The sequence below is a fragment of the Diaphorina citri genome, unplaced genomic scaffold, assembly GCF_000475195.1.
Source record: "Diaphorina citri unplaced genomic scaffold, Diaci psyllid genome assembly version 1.1 scaffold119, whole genome shotgun sequence".
NCBI classification, from domain to species: domain Eukaryota; kingdom Metazoa; phylum Arthropoda; class Insecta; order Hemiptera; family Psyllidae; genus Diaphorina; species Diaphorina citri.
Window position 1 is genome coordinate 318,208 of NW_007377556.1, and position 15,932 is coordinate 334,139.

Sequence of the window (15,932 nt, forward strand, 5' to 3'; positions counted from 1 at the left end):
AACATGAAGACAATCACTTGAGTAGTCCAGTTCCAAAAGGGGACAATTTTTTTAAGGGTGCCAAAACTGGACATCTCAGGACTTTGACCTTAATATACCTCATTAACGTCACCTGGAACAAGGAACAGAGAACATTAGTTAAAACTTGGTAGGATCCTAATCCAAAGATGTAAAAAAAAAAACGATATTTAATAATCTTATGGTCGGTTTTACTATGTTTTTTCAGCTTTTAGAAGGCCTGTTAAGCTAAAAGCATGTTAAGTTCCATTTGATTTGTATAGGCTTAACAGGGCTGTTAGCGGCTAAAAAGAAGGTTGGTGAAACCCATCCTTAACCTTTTTCCGTTTAGGAAGGAATTCGGAGGTTGTTGGGTTCATGGACGGAAATGGTGTGCGTCTCTTAAAACTCGGTTTAAACTAGTCAAATATGTCACGAAAGATTTATTTATCTTCTATCCTGAGAAATAAAAAGTAAGGTAATCATAAACCTAATAGTTAGGTATTACTTAGATCTACTAACTGGTCAGATGTGTGTTGATTTTTCGCTGATTGGTTTTGCTTTTGACTAATAGAACGAAACGGTTTCGGACTTCGGATATTTGACTAGTTGTTTTTTGCGTAACTTCTAAAAATTTTAACGAGCTAATGAAAAAAGTGTACATTATTGAATAGTTTTGGCTGGTTATCATTTAATCTTTAATTTTCAAGCTAGGTATTTATTACGTACATATGTTTACTGTACATCATCTTTTAGGTAAGTAGGTACGTAACCATAATATTCATGTTCTAACTATGTAAGTACGGATTTATTTGAAATTTCCGAAATCCTGTCATTCCTATCAATCATTAGGTCCCCGCAATACATTGCAATCTTGCCAATTAGAGCTTAAATTAAATGTGTTTATCCCTCCAGGTAATGTGATCGAGGTTTTGATATTCCGAATTTTTGTTCTTAAAATTCTCCAAAGTTCCTTTTTGGAAGTTTTGACGTAATGTTGGGCAGATTTTTGACAAGATATATACTCTTGGCAAAACCTATTATTCCGACCTAGTTAGCTTGGAGGGTAACGCGTCGGCCTTGAAAGCGCTAGGTCGCGGGTTCGATTCCCACCCAGGGCAAACGTCATCTTAAACACAAGGTTCTTTTTGGGAAATGTTGGCTTTCCTCCTATCCTGTCTTCCTCCCCTTATCGTTTTCGGAACGATAAGACCTCAGTAGTTACAGTTCCCTCTATCAAACCTCTTTAAACAGAAAGTTCATTATTCAGAGGAAGTTATGTGCTATAACTCAAGGTACCAGTAGATATTCTAATAGCGGGAGAGGTAGAGCAGTTTCTTGACCTCTACTAACATGACCTATACCGTCTGAGAGGGGGAAAATGACGAGGACAGATCAGAATCAATGAAAAATATATTATTAAATACTTTAATCAAACTTGACTTAGGATAAAATATGTTTGGTGTTTGCCAGTCTAGTTAGCTTGGAACGTAGTGCGTCTGCCTTGTAAGCGCCAGGTCGCGGGTTCGATTCCCGCCAGGGGCAGATTTATCCTGAACGGATAGGTAATGTTCGTTCACGGAACGGCTGGCTTTCTCAATTCTCCTATCCTGTCTTCTTTCTCTCTTCGCTTTCGGGACGACAAGACCTTAGCAGTTACAGAAAAGAACCACTACCCACTAAGGGGCTTTGCCTTATGGATGGTTATTTTCTGCCTACAGTTAATGTATCGCTAAAAGTTAAGAACATTATGGGTACAAACCACACACTAATCAAATAAGAAAAAGGGGAAAAATAGACCGATAGCTCACGTTCATTTTTCCAGCGCAACAAATAGACCGAGAGCTCACCTTGTTCGTCTTCACTGGACGCGGAGCTTTCGCTCTCCTCGTAGCCCACTCCGTTGAGATTCTCATCTGACACTCCCGCACTCTAGGAGATAGGAATATAGCTGGCAGTGCAATAGTTCTAAATTAAAATGGACGCGGCACATAAGGGATTAGGAAGAGACCGCCTTAACATAATAATAGGAGTATAGTTGACTACATACAGAAAACAGCTGTTGTTGTTGTTGTAGCGGCTTTAGCTTTCGCCGAATGGCGATAGCAGAATAAAGAAAAGATGTCTTCTTGTATCTGTTATACACCGGGGTGATCGTCTCTAGCTCTAGACATGTTAAATTGGCTCGCTCGTCCTGAACCGCAGTCAACCATAGTGAGGACTTGTACTTGATCTTTAAAAGCAGAGAGAACCCTTTGAAGAACTGCCAGCTTGCTAGGCTGGTTAAGGTTAGCTTTTCTCCTCCCTGTTTATAGTCCCACAGCCAGACGCTAGTCTTCTCTCTGTTTAACGTCCCCTAGCCAGACAGCAGAAAAGCCACTTTCCCTTTTGCCCTTTATCCCTTACGTCTTCATCTCTCCCTCCCCTCCCTCCTCACCTCAACCCAAACTACTTGACCGAAAAACGCGAAATACCCACACCTTTGTATGACTTTTCCTTTCTCTCTCTCTACCACTCTCACCCTTCTCTTTCTCTACCTTCCATCCCCTCTCTCTCTCATTTCTCTTTTCCTCTTTCTTTTTCTTTTCCCCAATGTTTCATTTTCTTTCTTCCTAAACTAGACTATCTCTCTCCTTTTCTATCACCCCCCTTTCCCTTTTTCTCCATCTCTCCTTTTGTTTATTTTTTAGACACAACCATTTCAAACTGGCATCAGTTAAAATTAACTGCCCTCAAACACGACATTCAGTACCTGTGTTATGTTTGTGTATCTATTTGTATTTAACTAGTGGTTCTGTGAACTGTAGACCTCACTCAGATTCTTTTGCCCAAGCTGAGACTTTGCCTAAATGGGTAATCCTACGTTATACACATGGGTACATCAAAACAGAAATAGAAGTAAACGTATCTACACGTCTTATGTAGGTAGCTACCTATATCCTATATATAAAAAAAGGTGACACTATATCTATCAAGGATCGACGTGTCTTGATTCAATGAAGATGTGTACCAAATTTCATCAAAATCTGAAAAGGCAATGGGGAGTTATAGCGGAACAGACAGACAAACTAACAAACAAACAAACATCTAAACCAAATGCAAAATGGTCGAGTTAAAACATAGACCTCACTATCGTTCGGTCAACTATCATTACGTTTACTATCATTATTATCACTACCAAAGCACAATGACTCAAATTTAGATCAACTTGTTAAAAGTCCCAGCAGTGCAGTTGCTAAGGCATTGGACTCAGAACCTATATCAAAACAGAAATAAAACTATCTACACGTCTTATGTAGGTACCTATATCTATCAAGGATCGACGTGTCTTGATTCAAATGAAGATGTGTACAAAATTTCATCAAAATCAGAAAAGGCAATGGGGAGTCATAGCGGAACAGACAAACAAACAAACATCTAAACCAAATGCAAAATGGTCGAGTTAAAACATCGACCTCACTATCGTTCGGTCAACTATCACTACGTTTACTATCATTGTTATCACTACCAAAGCACAATGACTCAAATTTAGATCAACTTGTTAAAAGTCCCAGCAGTGCAGTTGCTAAGGCATTGGACTCAGAACCGAGGGAACTGTGGTTCGAGATTCGATAGAGACACGAAATAGATGAATCAGAAGAAAGCCATTTGAAAGATTATGGGGCTCAACCACTTTTTTTTTTCTTCGCTGATAAAGGAAGTTCGAAACACGCTGATTTCAATAGAAATGCTTAAAATTTCATTTGAGGCTTCCTAAGAGGAGAAATCTTTGTTGGAAATTTCTGATTTTTGAAACGCACACAATTTTCGCGGGCAGCCATTTTTTCCTGATGACGTCAGTTCATGCGAGGTCGTAAACCATGGCTGCTTCAACGTTATTTTTTTGCGACCTTTGAGCGACATTTTGGACCGTTTTTCCCCCCCTTCCTGAAGGAAGGGACGGGTAACTTCTCATCTTACCCAGTATATGACCAAGGGAGTTTTATTTCTCAAAAAGTTGTACAATACCGAGATACCACTTTTGTCTCTGGGACGTATGAGGTAGAGGCATTCAAAGTATAGGTACGGTACACAAAGAGAATAATACTCCAGTAAAACAGGACAAACAAACAAATAGCTAATTCATAATTACCTCTATAATATCACAGTCGTCGCTATCAAACGGCATTTTACTATCGAATTCACAAGTCACCAACAAAGTAAAGAAAACACTACTAAGGATTCCTTTTCCTTATGTTAAACTACCGTGTTTCCTTTCACCAAGGCATTTGTTCCGCCATAAGATAAACGGACAGGGAAAACATACACGAAAACAAGGAGACTCTTTCAGGACAAAATAGAAAATTACCGGCACGAATAGTGAAAAATCGAAAAGTAGTTGAACTATTTTAATAAGAAAAAAATAGAAAGTAAAAAGGTGAAGTCAGAAAAAAATTATGTAGAAAAAAAGGTAACAGTTGAAACTTTCGGTAGAAAAACACTAGCTATAAAAAAAATAAATAAAATAAAATAATAAATATATAAAATTGTATTATATTAATACGTCAATACTAAAGCACCAATGCCAAAGTGCAAACTTTATTGAAAGATGCACTACCCCACCAATAATTGCAAATCAATTTCCAACTTAAACACTGCAATGGGAAACTTGTTTGAAAACACTGCAATTGGCAATAAAGGAGGTTCCCCGTAATAAAGTTTCTAATATAATTGCCTGTGGAGAAGAGACCCGGCTCCTAACTGTTTCAGTCAACAACTAAAAACCCAGAACCTGAAGAAAACCAGACTCTCTGTAGTCGAAGGCGAGACTAGAAAACCACAAAATGTCCCCATAACCTAAAACTATGCTAAGTGTTCAATGTATCTTTTTTTTGTGCTCACAGAAACCAGGTTTTGAAAAGTTAACCTCGGTTTGGTCGCGCAGTCGCGCTTCATTTAAAAACCAGTCTTTTGGGAGTTGTGTTTTGAAAAGGTGTTGAAGGACTGTGTTAGCTCTGTGTCGCGTACTACAAGAGATTCAATCTATTGGACCTGAAACGTGCAGAACCATAAAATCCGGCGCCACTTCAGTTCTGGCACCCCAAATTTCAAGGATCGACGTGCTTTGATTCAAGGAACATATGTACCAAATTTCAATCAAAATCGGATCAGGCAACCGGGATTTATAGCCTGATAATCAAACATTCAAATATCCAAACCAAAAGTAATACGTTAAAACGTATGTAGACCTTCACTCGAGTTAAAACGTATGTAGACCTTCACTTCGTTCTATCAAAAATACAGTCTGTTCTTTTCCTCCGCGGCGCGATTCCATGCCAGGTTAAAACACTTATCCTCACAGTTTACTATCATCTTTCTCTTCTTAACCCCGGCTTAGTGCACAGGACATGATACATAAATACATTTTTTATCTCCTCTGCTTCCTCGAGCCAAGTGTATGTCAAAGGGTAAACTATTCGTGAAGTGTGATCGGTGAGACGCGCACAATGCTTCACTAGAATTTCTTAAGGGTAAGGGCACTTGTTACCAAAAAATCACATCAAGGGTACACATAACTTTGCCTTTTATACGAAATAAACTGGGAATTTAGCTCTACAATCGTGATGCGTTAGAATATTCAATATACGGGAATATTGTTTTACAGAGGACAAAATAACTTTCAAAATCAGACTGGAGAGTCTGTACTTGTAGACCAAAATGGATTTCTTCTAGGCAATATAAACGGAAATAAATTGATGTTTCCGGTAATATTATCCCGAAAAATGAACGATTTTTGCCGGGAAAAATCCGTGTTTTCCTCAGCCCTTTTCTAAGGGAAAGTTTGGAATTCCACGAAAGTGATTATACCTCGAACAAATTGCCTCAACAGAGGGACTAGGTTCACTTTACTTTCGAGTCCTCTTTTTAAACTATGTACTAACAACAACCATACATTCAAGAAAACGACAAAGGTTGGTTCCTTTAGAGCATATTCCAATAAGGATAAGGGTCATGCTATGATTGGGACATACTACAGACATGCTAATACGTACCATGAACAGTCGGGAGCGGAGGTTTTGCTTTTCCAGCTTGCGCTCCTCCAGTCTTTCTTTTCCAATAAGGATAAGGGTCATGCTATGATCGGGACATACTACAGACATGCTAATACGTACCATGAACAGTCGGGAGCGGAGGTTTTGCTTTTCCAGCTTGCGCTCCTCCAGTCTTTCTTCTTTGGTCATGGGTCCGTTCTCCCAGGTCCTCTTCACGTCTCCCATCTTGCTGAAACTCAAAGGTCGCTCTCGCTTCTTTCGGTTCTTGATGATCTTCTCTCGGGAGGCATCGCCGTCTGAGGAGAGATTAGAATAAATGGAAAAACACTTTGATCAAACTTGACTTACAAATAAAATATGTTTGGGGTTTGTCAGCCAAGTTAGCTCCGAGGGTAGCGCGTCTGCCTTGTAAGCGCTAGATCGCGGGATCGATTCCCGCCCGGGGCGAATTTTATCCTTAAAGGATAAGGTTCGTTCTCGGAACGGCTGGCTTTCACCTACATAGGTATCCTGTCTTCCTTTTCTCTTAGATTTCAGGACAATAAGACCTTAGCAGTTACAGTCCTCATGGAAATGCTATAGGCATACTATGACATTTTTTACCATACATGGGTTTATTCTGCGATTTAAGTAAGCCATTTAAGACAAGGTGGAACTTTAATTCGACAGCATTAAGCGGAAAATTTAAGAACATTATAATAATAATAGTGCTTATTTATACTGCTCGCATAAGACTGAAAAGTCCCTTTACTCTAGCAGTGGGCTACTACTATTGTGGTCAAATTCTCAAATTATATTGAGGATAAAATTGCATACCTCGGCTGGGATTGAACTGTTTACCAGGCGAGCGCCTTGACCACTACACCACCGAGGCAGGTATAGGTACCTACCTCCTCTGCTTCCTCGAGCCAAGTGTATGTCAAAGGGTAAACTATTCCTGAAGTGTGATCGGTGAGACGCGCACAATGCTTCACTAGAATTTCTTAAGAGTAAGGGCACTTGTTAGCTTGTTACAAAAAATCACATCATAGGTACACATAACTTTACCTTTTATACGAAATAAACTGGGAATTTAGCTCTACAATCGTGATGCGTTAGAATGTTCTATATACGGGAATGTTGTTTTACAGAGGACAAAATAAATTTCAAAATCAGACTGGAGAGTCTGTACTTGTAGACCAAAATGGATTTCTTCTAGGCAATGTACACGGAAATAAATTGATGTTTCCGGTAATATTATCCCGAAAAATGAACGATTTTTGCCAGGAAAAATCCGTGTTTTCCTCAGCCCTTTTACCTTGGCCCCGCCGGGAATCGAACCCGGACCTCCTGCGTGCAAGCCTAGTGTGATACCCACTCGGCCACGGAGGTTGCCTGGTAAGTCCGTAACCATAATTTTCATGTTCGAACTATGTAAGTACGGATTTATTTGAAATTTCCGAAATCCAGTCATTCCTATCAATCATTAGGTCCTTGTAATACCTACATTGCAATCTTGCCAATTAGAGCTTAAATCATTCCTCATTCTTACATATCTTACAGCTTACAAGGTACAACCCGTTTTATATCACAACTAAGGTTGATATATTGACGGTCCGGATTTTTGTTCTTAAAATTCGTTTTTTTTTTCTTTTTTTTTTCTTTTTTAATCAGCCGGCAATGGTTATACTCATGGTTAAGAATAAGAAAGAAGTCTATGCAAGGATGCCCTTGGGATCAATTTAATTTGAAGAAACCATTTGCTGATGAAAATTTGTAATGAAGTCTATTATTCAGAGGAAGTTATGTGCTATAACTCAAGGTACCAGTAGATATTCTAATAGCGGGAGAGGTAGAGCAGTTTCTTGACCTCTACAACGTCACCTTTACCAGAAATACCATATTATATACAAACAGATTCCCTTAGATTTTAGATTTTTTTTTTTCAAAACCAAAACCATTAAAATCGGCTGCCTGTTTCAAACGATATGAGTTTTTTCGTGTTTTCCCTAAAAAAGTCCACTTTTTACTTTTATATGTTCACTTTTGGAAGTGGACTACTCACTTATCAGAGCTATCATTTCAGGATAGCATTAGGTTTGTACTTACATGGTTCGGGATCGGGCGTTTCTACCACAGCCTTGGGTTTGAACAGTTCTCTGAAGTGAGGTTTACAATAGAGGACGCCCTCGTGACTACTGTAGATGTCTAACCTGAAAGGTACAACAGAGGAACTTGGCATTAGGATCATCATCAAGGAGTTATCAGCTTCCATCTCATTGGGACTATTTGTACTATTCTTTTGGTATCAGTTATAGAACTGGATTGATCCAGCTTTCCATCTATACCTGCCTCGGTGGTGTAGTGGTCAAGGCGCTCGCCTGGTAAACAGGAGGGCGTGGGTTCAATCCCAGCCGAGGTATGGAATTTCGAGTTACTTAAATTTCAAAACGTGACTTGGACTTGAACCACCAACCTGCGGGAAGTCCACCGCGCTCACTGCACTACTGAGATTGGCCAATACAACTGTATGCACCGTATCTTAACGTTATTAACAATATATAAAGCGCCCACCTACCTATTGACACCACAGCCCACACTCTCACAGACATACAAAATGCAACATTGCAAAGGACAAAGTTCATGAGACTGAAATACTAACTCTCAGAATCTGGGTGTTGATGGTCAACTTTTCAATATTGAACAAAAAAAAATTTGAACTTGGACGAAATGTCCGACGTTTCGGGCTGGACGTCCTGGATTTTGTCGCTCGAACGAACGATGTCGTCCGTGGACACCTGCCGAGTCACCTGTATGCGAAATGGAGTACGGGGGGGGGAGAAGAATGAATTTCAGTAAAAAAAAGGGTGGGGGTAAAATATTTCCTTCAAATTTAAATTTACCTGTTTCACCTGCACTTGCTTCTTAAAAAAAAAGAAGAAAAAATAATTATTTTTTCCAGAAATTTCAATTTCCCGCTTCACAACCTCAATTTATTTTTCACGACTTGACCTGGAATTGAAACGGCAACCTCTAGATCCGGAGACCTAGACCTAGAGAACTCGAAAAAATCCGTCCCATAAAATGGATTCCTGTGCTTCCTAGACTTGCCTAAAGTAAGTACCTATTACATAATACTTTTATACGTTAAAGTTAAAGGACGGGTGGGAATTTGGAGCTGAATTTTAGGAGGGAGCCAGGAGCAAATGTACTCACCTCCTTGCTCGCTCTTCTGGCCTCGTCAAATCGGGGAGAGCGCGGTGAAGCAGCATAGCTTAGACCCGAACACGGTAATAGCTGGTCAGCAACTGTGCAAGTTCCAAGTGAAGCGTGCACAAAGCTTCAGACCAGAAGCAAGTCCGCCAGAACACTGAGGTGCTTTACTTTCTGTACATCCTAGGCGCGAATGTGCTTCCTCAGGTGAACAGCAAATAAGGGGAACATAGATGATGAAATAAGGAGAACAACAACCACCTTCTTCCGTTTAACTTTAGGAAGGAAATCGGAGGTTTTGGGTTCATGGACGGAAGTGGTGCGGGTCCCAAACCTCAGATTAAACTGGTCAAAAATGTCACAATTGAATTTAAAGCTTTATTTTCTTCTTCGTAAAAAATAATCCATTAGATAAGAGACCTCCAAAAGAATTAGGCTAAAAACAAAGACCATGGAGCTTTAGAAGTGGTGCGGGTCCCAAACCTCAGATTAAACTGGTCAAAAATGTCACAATTGAATTTGAAGCTTTATTTTCTTCTTCGTAAAAAATAATCCATTAGATAAGAGACCTCCAAAAGAATTAGGCTAAAAACAAAGACCATGGAGCTTTTTGCTCTCAATTCTCTGCGATTTGAAGTCGTAGCTTTCCCCTGCTCGATGCTCTCCGCTCCACAATGTTTTTATCCTTAGTAATCTTCAACCTACTAATATCTACTGGTCAGATGTGTAAAGATTTTTTGCTGATTGGTTTTGACTAATAGAACGAAACGGTTTCGGATATTTGGCAAGTTGTTTTTTGCGTAACTTCTGAAAAAATTACCGAGCTAATCTTCTGGAAGAATAATTTGGTCGGCAACAGTAATTACGAGCAAGATGGTACATACCTACTGAATATTTTGGCTGGTTATGATTATTTATCTTTATTTTTAAGCTATTTATTACGTATGTTTACTTGTTTTGTTTACCGTTCAGGCATTAGGTAAGTCCGTAACCAATCAAATCATGGTATCTTTGTGTTAAAGCAGAGAGCTTTCTCACAACTTTGTAGATATCACAGTATTACAAGTCTTTCATTTACTCAATCATCATATTTATTATCGCTCGTCTCTTCGACTTGTAATGCCACCACTGGTCGCTTCCCGCACTCAATCCGCCCGCTCCACCTTTCGCCTGGAACTTGGCAACCTTGGACAGAATACTGGGTGACCGTTTGACGCTCACGGGCGGCGCGGCGGTGCCAGACTTCTCCTCGCTGGACTTTTCCCCGCACTCAATCCGCCCGCTCCGCCTTTCGCCTGAAACTTGGCAACCTTGGACAGAATACTGGGTGACCGTTTGACGCTCACGGGCGGCGCGGCGGTGCCAGACTTCTCCTCGCTGGACTTTTCGAACACCTGGTAGCGGGATTTGACGTTGAGGCTGGACAGTTCTTCCAGTCCCAGGTCTGGCTTGTCACTTGCTGCGGGGAAAACGAGAGGGAATAAACGTTAGCTATGTGATATTTGACGGGGTTAGGTAGCGTGCAAAATAACAGATATTTACGATAAGAATTCCCTTTTGCGGATAATACACGGGTTGTAAATTGAAATCAATTCTTAAACGGAACATATGACTTTGTCGTTCAAATAAAGAGCAAGGTTGGTTCAGTGGTAACGGGCTTGCTCGTCACGCAGAAGGTCTCGGGTTCGATTCCCAGATTTGACAAAAAAAATTCAAACTCATATTCGATTGTCAAATCTGGTGAGACACACTAGAGTACTACAGGATGGGCATAAGTCTAAAATTGCGGAGTTTTTATCGCTACAAAAATAAAAAGAAGGCGCAGACACATCTTTTCTTTTCAATAGTTTAGGGGGTTCTTAGTCAATTCAAAAACGCCATAACAATTCGGAAAATAATTTGCTCAAAAACAATAAAGTACGTCAATTGACTTTACGTCACTTTTTGGCACAATTTGAACCATCCAGTGCACAGCAATAAAAGATATTAATCAAAGGTAGAAACACATAAATAATGTAACGCACAATATAATTATTATTAAACACAAAACATACAATACGTTAGTACGAAGCAAGTTATGAAAATGTTTTCCACAACAAACAAACCTACATGGGACACAACGCTGTTGAGACGAAAAATTTAGAGAGGAAAAACAATCAAAAGGAGGATTAATCAAGATTGAATACTCAAGTGTTTTCTCATTTATGTGAATTTGGCCCTTACGGATTCATATTTAGTAGGTACATGATAATAGCCCCTCATTAGGTTACTTTGTAAAATACTTCAAGGTATACATTCTATTAAATTCATGCCTATCCAAGAACGGAAAATTTTGGTTAGAAAATTTCCGCCCTGGTCGGGACTGGAACCTAGCATCTCCGAATTGAGAGTCAATCCTCTTGATCTCTCAGCCACAGAGTTGGGCATAAATTTAGGCTCGTACCTAATATTGTACAATTATTGTAAGCTCTCGCTTTGACCTCGTAAAATTTAGCCCTCAGCCAGAACTTACATGCGGCTCCGAAAATCTCGATGGTAATTTTGGCATACTGTGTCTGCTGGTCACTGCTTGTCTGTGCCAGTTCCTTTGGTAGCAATATTCCACGGACGTGACTTCTGCACAAGTACCTTTGTTTGCCCTCCATAGGTAACCCCCCATCTTCCTGAAGGAAGGGACGGGTAACTTCTGATCTTACCCAGTATATGACCAAGGAAGTGTTATTTCTCAAAAAGTTGTACAATACCGAGATACCACTTTTGTCTCTGGTACGTATGAGGTAGAGGCATTCAAAGTATAGGTACGGTACACAAAGAGAATAATACTCCAGTAAAACAGGACAAAGAAACAAATAGCTAATTCATAATTACCTCTATAATATCACAGTCGTCGCTATCAAACGGCTACTCGTATAAGATGGAATGGTATTGAATGTGAATATGAGGAGATGGAGAGATCAAAACTTAGAGATCATAGAGCTATAGGATGCTTTCTGAGTACTTAGATGTTTTTAGAAATAAATACGACGAGTATGTACCCACGTACTGAAATGTACGTAGGTGCAATCCGTGATGCCAGTTTTTAAAGCTTAAGTTTTACTAGTTTAGGTTCCCTTGAAGTTCGAATCCTTAACTAGAGGTAAACGGACAAGCTGATTGTCCGTGCATAAAAGTCTTGAACAAGTTCATAGAGAAAACACTACTAAGGATTCCTTTTCCTTATGTTAAATCTACCGTATTTCCTTTCACCAAGGCATTTGTTCCGCGATAAGATAAACGGACAGGGAAAACATACACGAAAACAAAGAGACTCTTTCAGGACAAAATAGAAAATTACCGGCACGAATAGTGAAAAATCGAAAAGTATCCACGTACTGAAATGTACGTAGGTGCAATCCGTGATGCCAGTTTTTAAAGCTTAATGTTTACTAGTTTAGGTTCCCTTGAAGTTCGAACCCTTAACTAGAGGTAAACGGACAAGCTGATTGTCTGTGCATAAAAGTCTTGAACAAGTTCCCATTATTTTCACGTTTTCGTAATTAAATTTAAGAGGCTTGGTCCACACCTCCTAGATCACACTGAAACACGAATACTCACCTCTTTGAGAGCATTGAGCGCGTCCAGACGATGTTGAGGAGGCGCATAGAGGAGCATTCGATGAAACACGCTCTCCAAGACTGGACGAAGCGCTCCAACGTTGCCAACAAGACGGACCAACTGAATGGCAACACTGCAACAGAAGAAACATGCAATTTACAAGTTTGTATACAGGTCAAATATCTTTGGGGGCACTAAGGGATGACAAATAAGGGGACGGGGACAGAGAGTACAAAGTTATATTCCATAATTAAATTTCATTTTTGGATTTCGAGACAACGTACAGATAAAATGGAAATTTCTTCTATTTCAAAAATCGTCAGTCTAGAAACAAAAGCGGATAAAGACTCACTTTGACAATTTTCACATAAACAAGCTGGGTCCGTCCCTCCGGGAATTTTTTAGCCCGTAGTTTATTCGATCATGGTTAAAGAATACCTTTGTACCTACCTAATTTGAGGGCGATAGTAGGGCCCCGAATTGATCCAGGTTACAGGGCTTCTAGGGTCCAGTTTACAGGGGGGATTCCAGGGTCCAGGTTTTCCAAATACCTTGGTCCAATTTTTATCCAAGTAAAATCCAACGCATATGTCACCAATTTGTTTTCGAGTAAAGCGTTTTAACACTGGAATATCAGTTGTTCACGCCGGAAACTAGGGCCTATAAAACGTGTTTTGGGCCAAAACTTTTGGCACTAAGCGCTGACCATCGAAAATTTCAACCGGATTACATCATTTTTCTTCCTGTAGGTAAGGAACTAAAAAGCTCAAATTAACAACATGTTGGAAATCAAAAAATTACCGGGGCGCGAACTGTCTACTGTCCGTAGTGTTAAAACGCCTCAAAAAGAGAATAATCCACATCCACTAAAAATTCGCAAGCCACGACTTCAAACTAAACTAAAGACAATCTCACAGTAGCATCTAAAGATTCCAAAGACGACTCAACAAAAAGTAAAAACACACGAAATAGGTAAACGAACTCGACTACCAAATGAACACAAGTGGAATTCAGTACTTAATGACTGATGACCATTCACTTGAACCAAGTTAAAGACGACTCAACAAAAAGTAAAAACACACGAACTTCACGAAATAGGTAAACGAACACGACTACCAAATGAACACAAGTGGAATTCAGTACTTAATGACTGATGACCATTCACTTGAACCAAGTAGTAAACTCCGAACTTATGGCAAAATAGATGATGGTTCACTTCACTAGGAATACGTCGTAAACTAAGTAGTACTTATGGCAAAAATAGATGACCATTCACTTCAGTAGGAATAAGTAGGTACATAATAAATTAAATGAGAATTCACTTCTTGCAGTACATTTCGTACTTATGGCAAAAATAGAAATAGATGATATTTCACTAGTAATGAGAAGCTACCTACTGATTTGTAATGAAACAATAACTTGAATAAGTAGGAATTTAAATGATGGTTCACTTCTAGCAAGAATTTAAGTTCTTATGACACCTTTTAGCGACATTTTAGGGTATTTAGGGGCCGTTTTGGATGTTTTTGAGTGCGCCAATGCACTTTTTGGGTACTTTTACATCGGAATAGGACTCTATCTCGAAAAAAATTGTCATTTGGTTGAGCCCCATTTCCAATGCCCGGGATCACACACTCAATTAGCCAATCAGATTACGATTTAAATTAGTCCAAGAGTGTTGTCCTGTTCCTCTTTCATCAGATGCTAGTAAAGTTTCCGGTTATGCGAAATTGCAAACAAAGAACATCAACTCATAATATTATTGATGGGGTCATGGGGGTTAATAATAAGGAGCAAATTGTTCTCATAGGCATTAAAAAAAAAGAAAAAAAAAAAAGATTTTCATCAGTTTAATGGAAAGCACAGAAGCACACATAAACATGAACCTAAGTCAAAGGTTATTTTCTATCTCAAGGCTTCATTGGCAAAATTCTCAGAGAGGGAAGGGGAAAAAAGACAATGTTAGGAGGGACATGAAAAATATTCACAAATAGCTTAACACATGAAATTAGGTAGTAAGACATATTCAAAACACACTCAGAACACATTTCGGATGTCTACCTCGAATAACATCAGGCGGTAATTCCACAGGCTGATTTTCTCGAATGATCATTTCTGGTTTCCTTCGGCGTACTGAAAATTGAATCCGCAAACGTTTCAAGCTGTATATTTGTCTACCGATATTTGTCTACCTTTTTTCTAGTTAAGCAAGGTCTTTATAATGAACTGTTACTTGTATGTATTCTTTAACCCATCAAATATACGAGACCTTGTTTAGACTGCTGGGGTAAAGGGACTTTTCAGTCCTATTATCATTTCTGGTTTCCTTCGGCGTACTGAAAATTGAATCCGCAAACGTTTCAAGCTGTATATTTGTCTACCGACCTTATCGTGTATCGACCACTTAGGACGTTCAGGAAACTAAAAAACCCTCAATATTCGTCTTCCGGGTTAACAAAAGAAAGGGACCCAGTTACAGTGAAGAAAGGGACCCAGTTACAGTGAAGAAAGGGACCCAGTTCCGGGTTAACAAAAGAAAGGGACCCAGTTACAGTGAAGAAAGGGACCCGAATGTACGTATGCTATTTGGACGAGTATGATTTTGTCAATGTATCACCATATTTCTCGAGCGGGTTGTCCAATTTCGAGCTAAAGTTTGGCAAATAGATTCAACACAACTCTGTACGGGCTATTTTTCTCAGGAAGTTTTACAGTTCATTGAACCACTAGTTACTTACATAGTAAAAGGTCTAATACCTACTTGCAAAGCATGAGTTTCAACTTACTTGCAAAGTACAAGGTATTACTTACTTGCAAGGTGCGAGGTACATCTGTCATGGAGGAGGCGAGTGCTTTCTTACTGAGCTCATCGAATTTGCTGAAACTGGATTTCTGTAAGCACAAAACAGAAAGGAAAAACATCAGATATAATGCAGCTTATTGTCTTTTAACTTTAACCAAGCTATGAACTAATTATTTACATTTGTTAGAAGTTAGAACATAGCCTATTAATTTTGAGTTGGTCTAAGCTTTTACCGTTCTCGAGATGTTTTGTTTACAGACAGACAGACACACACACACGGACCAATGGCTGAAACTTTGGATTTAGGCTCTAGG

At 39.4% G+C, this 15,932-nt stretch overlaps 1 protein-coding gene across 1 annotated transcript in view; it reads right to left on the reverse strand.

Moving 5' to 3' along the window:
* LOC103524787 (LIM domain and actin-binding protein 1) overlaps positions 1–15,707 on the reverse strand; it is a gene marked incomplete at its 5' end in the record, with an annotated part of 29,608 nt that extends 13,901 nt beyond the window's left edge. Inside the window, 5 exons of the mRNA XM_026820075.1 lie at positions 6,150–6,325; positions 8,118–8,221; positions 10,443–10,680; positions 14,877–15,003; positions 15,627–15,707. Of these exons, the coding sequence (XP_026675876.1) occupies positions 6,150–6,325; positions 8,118–8,221; positions 10,443–10,680; positions 14,877–15,003; positions 15,627–15,707 (726 nt within the window). The remainder of the gene's footprint in view (positions 1–6,149; positions 6,326–8,117; positions 8,222–10,442; positions 10,681–14,876; positions 15,004–15,626) is intronic.
* Positions 15,708–15,932: the final 225 nt, after the last annotated feature.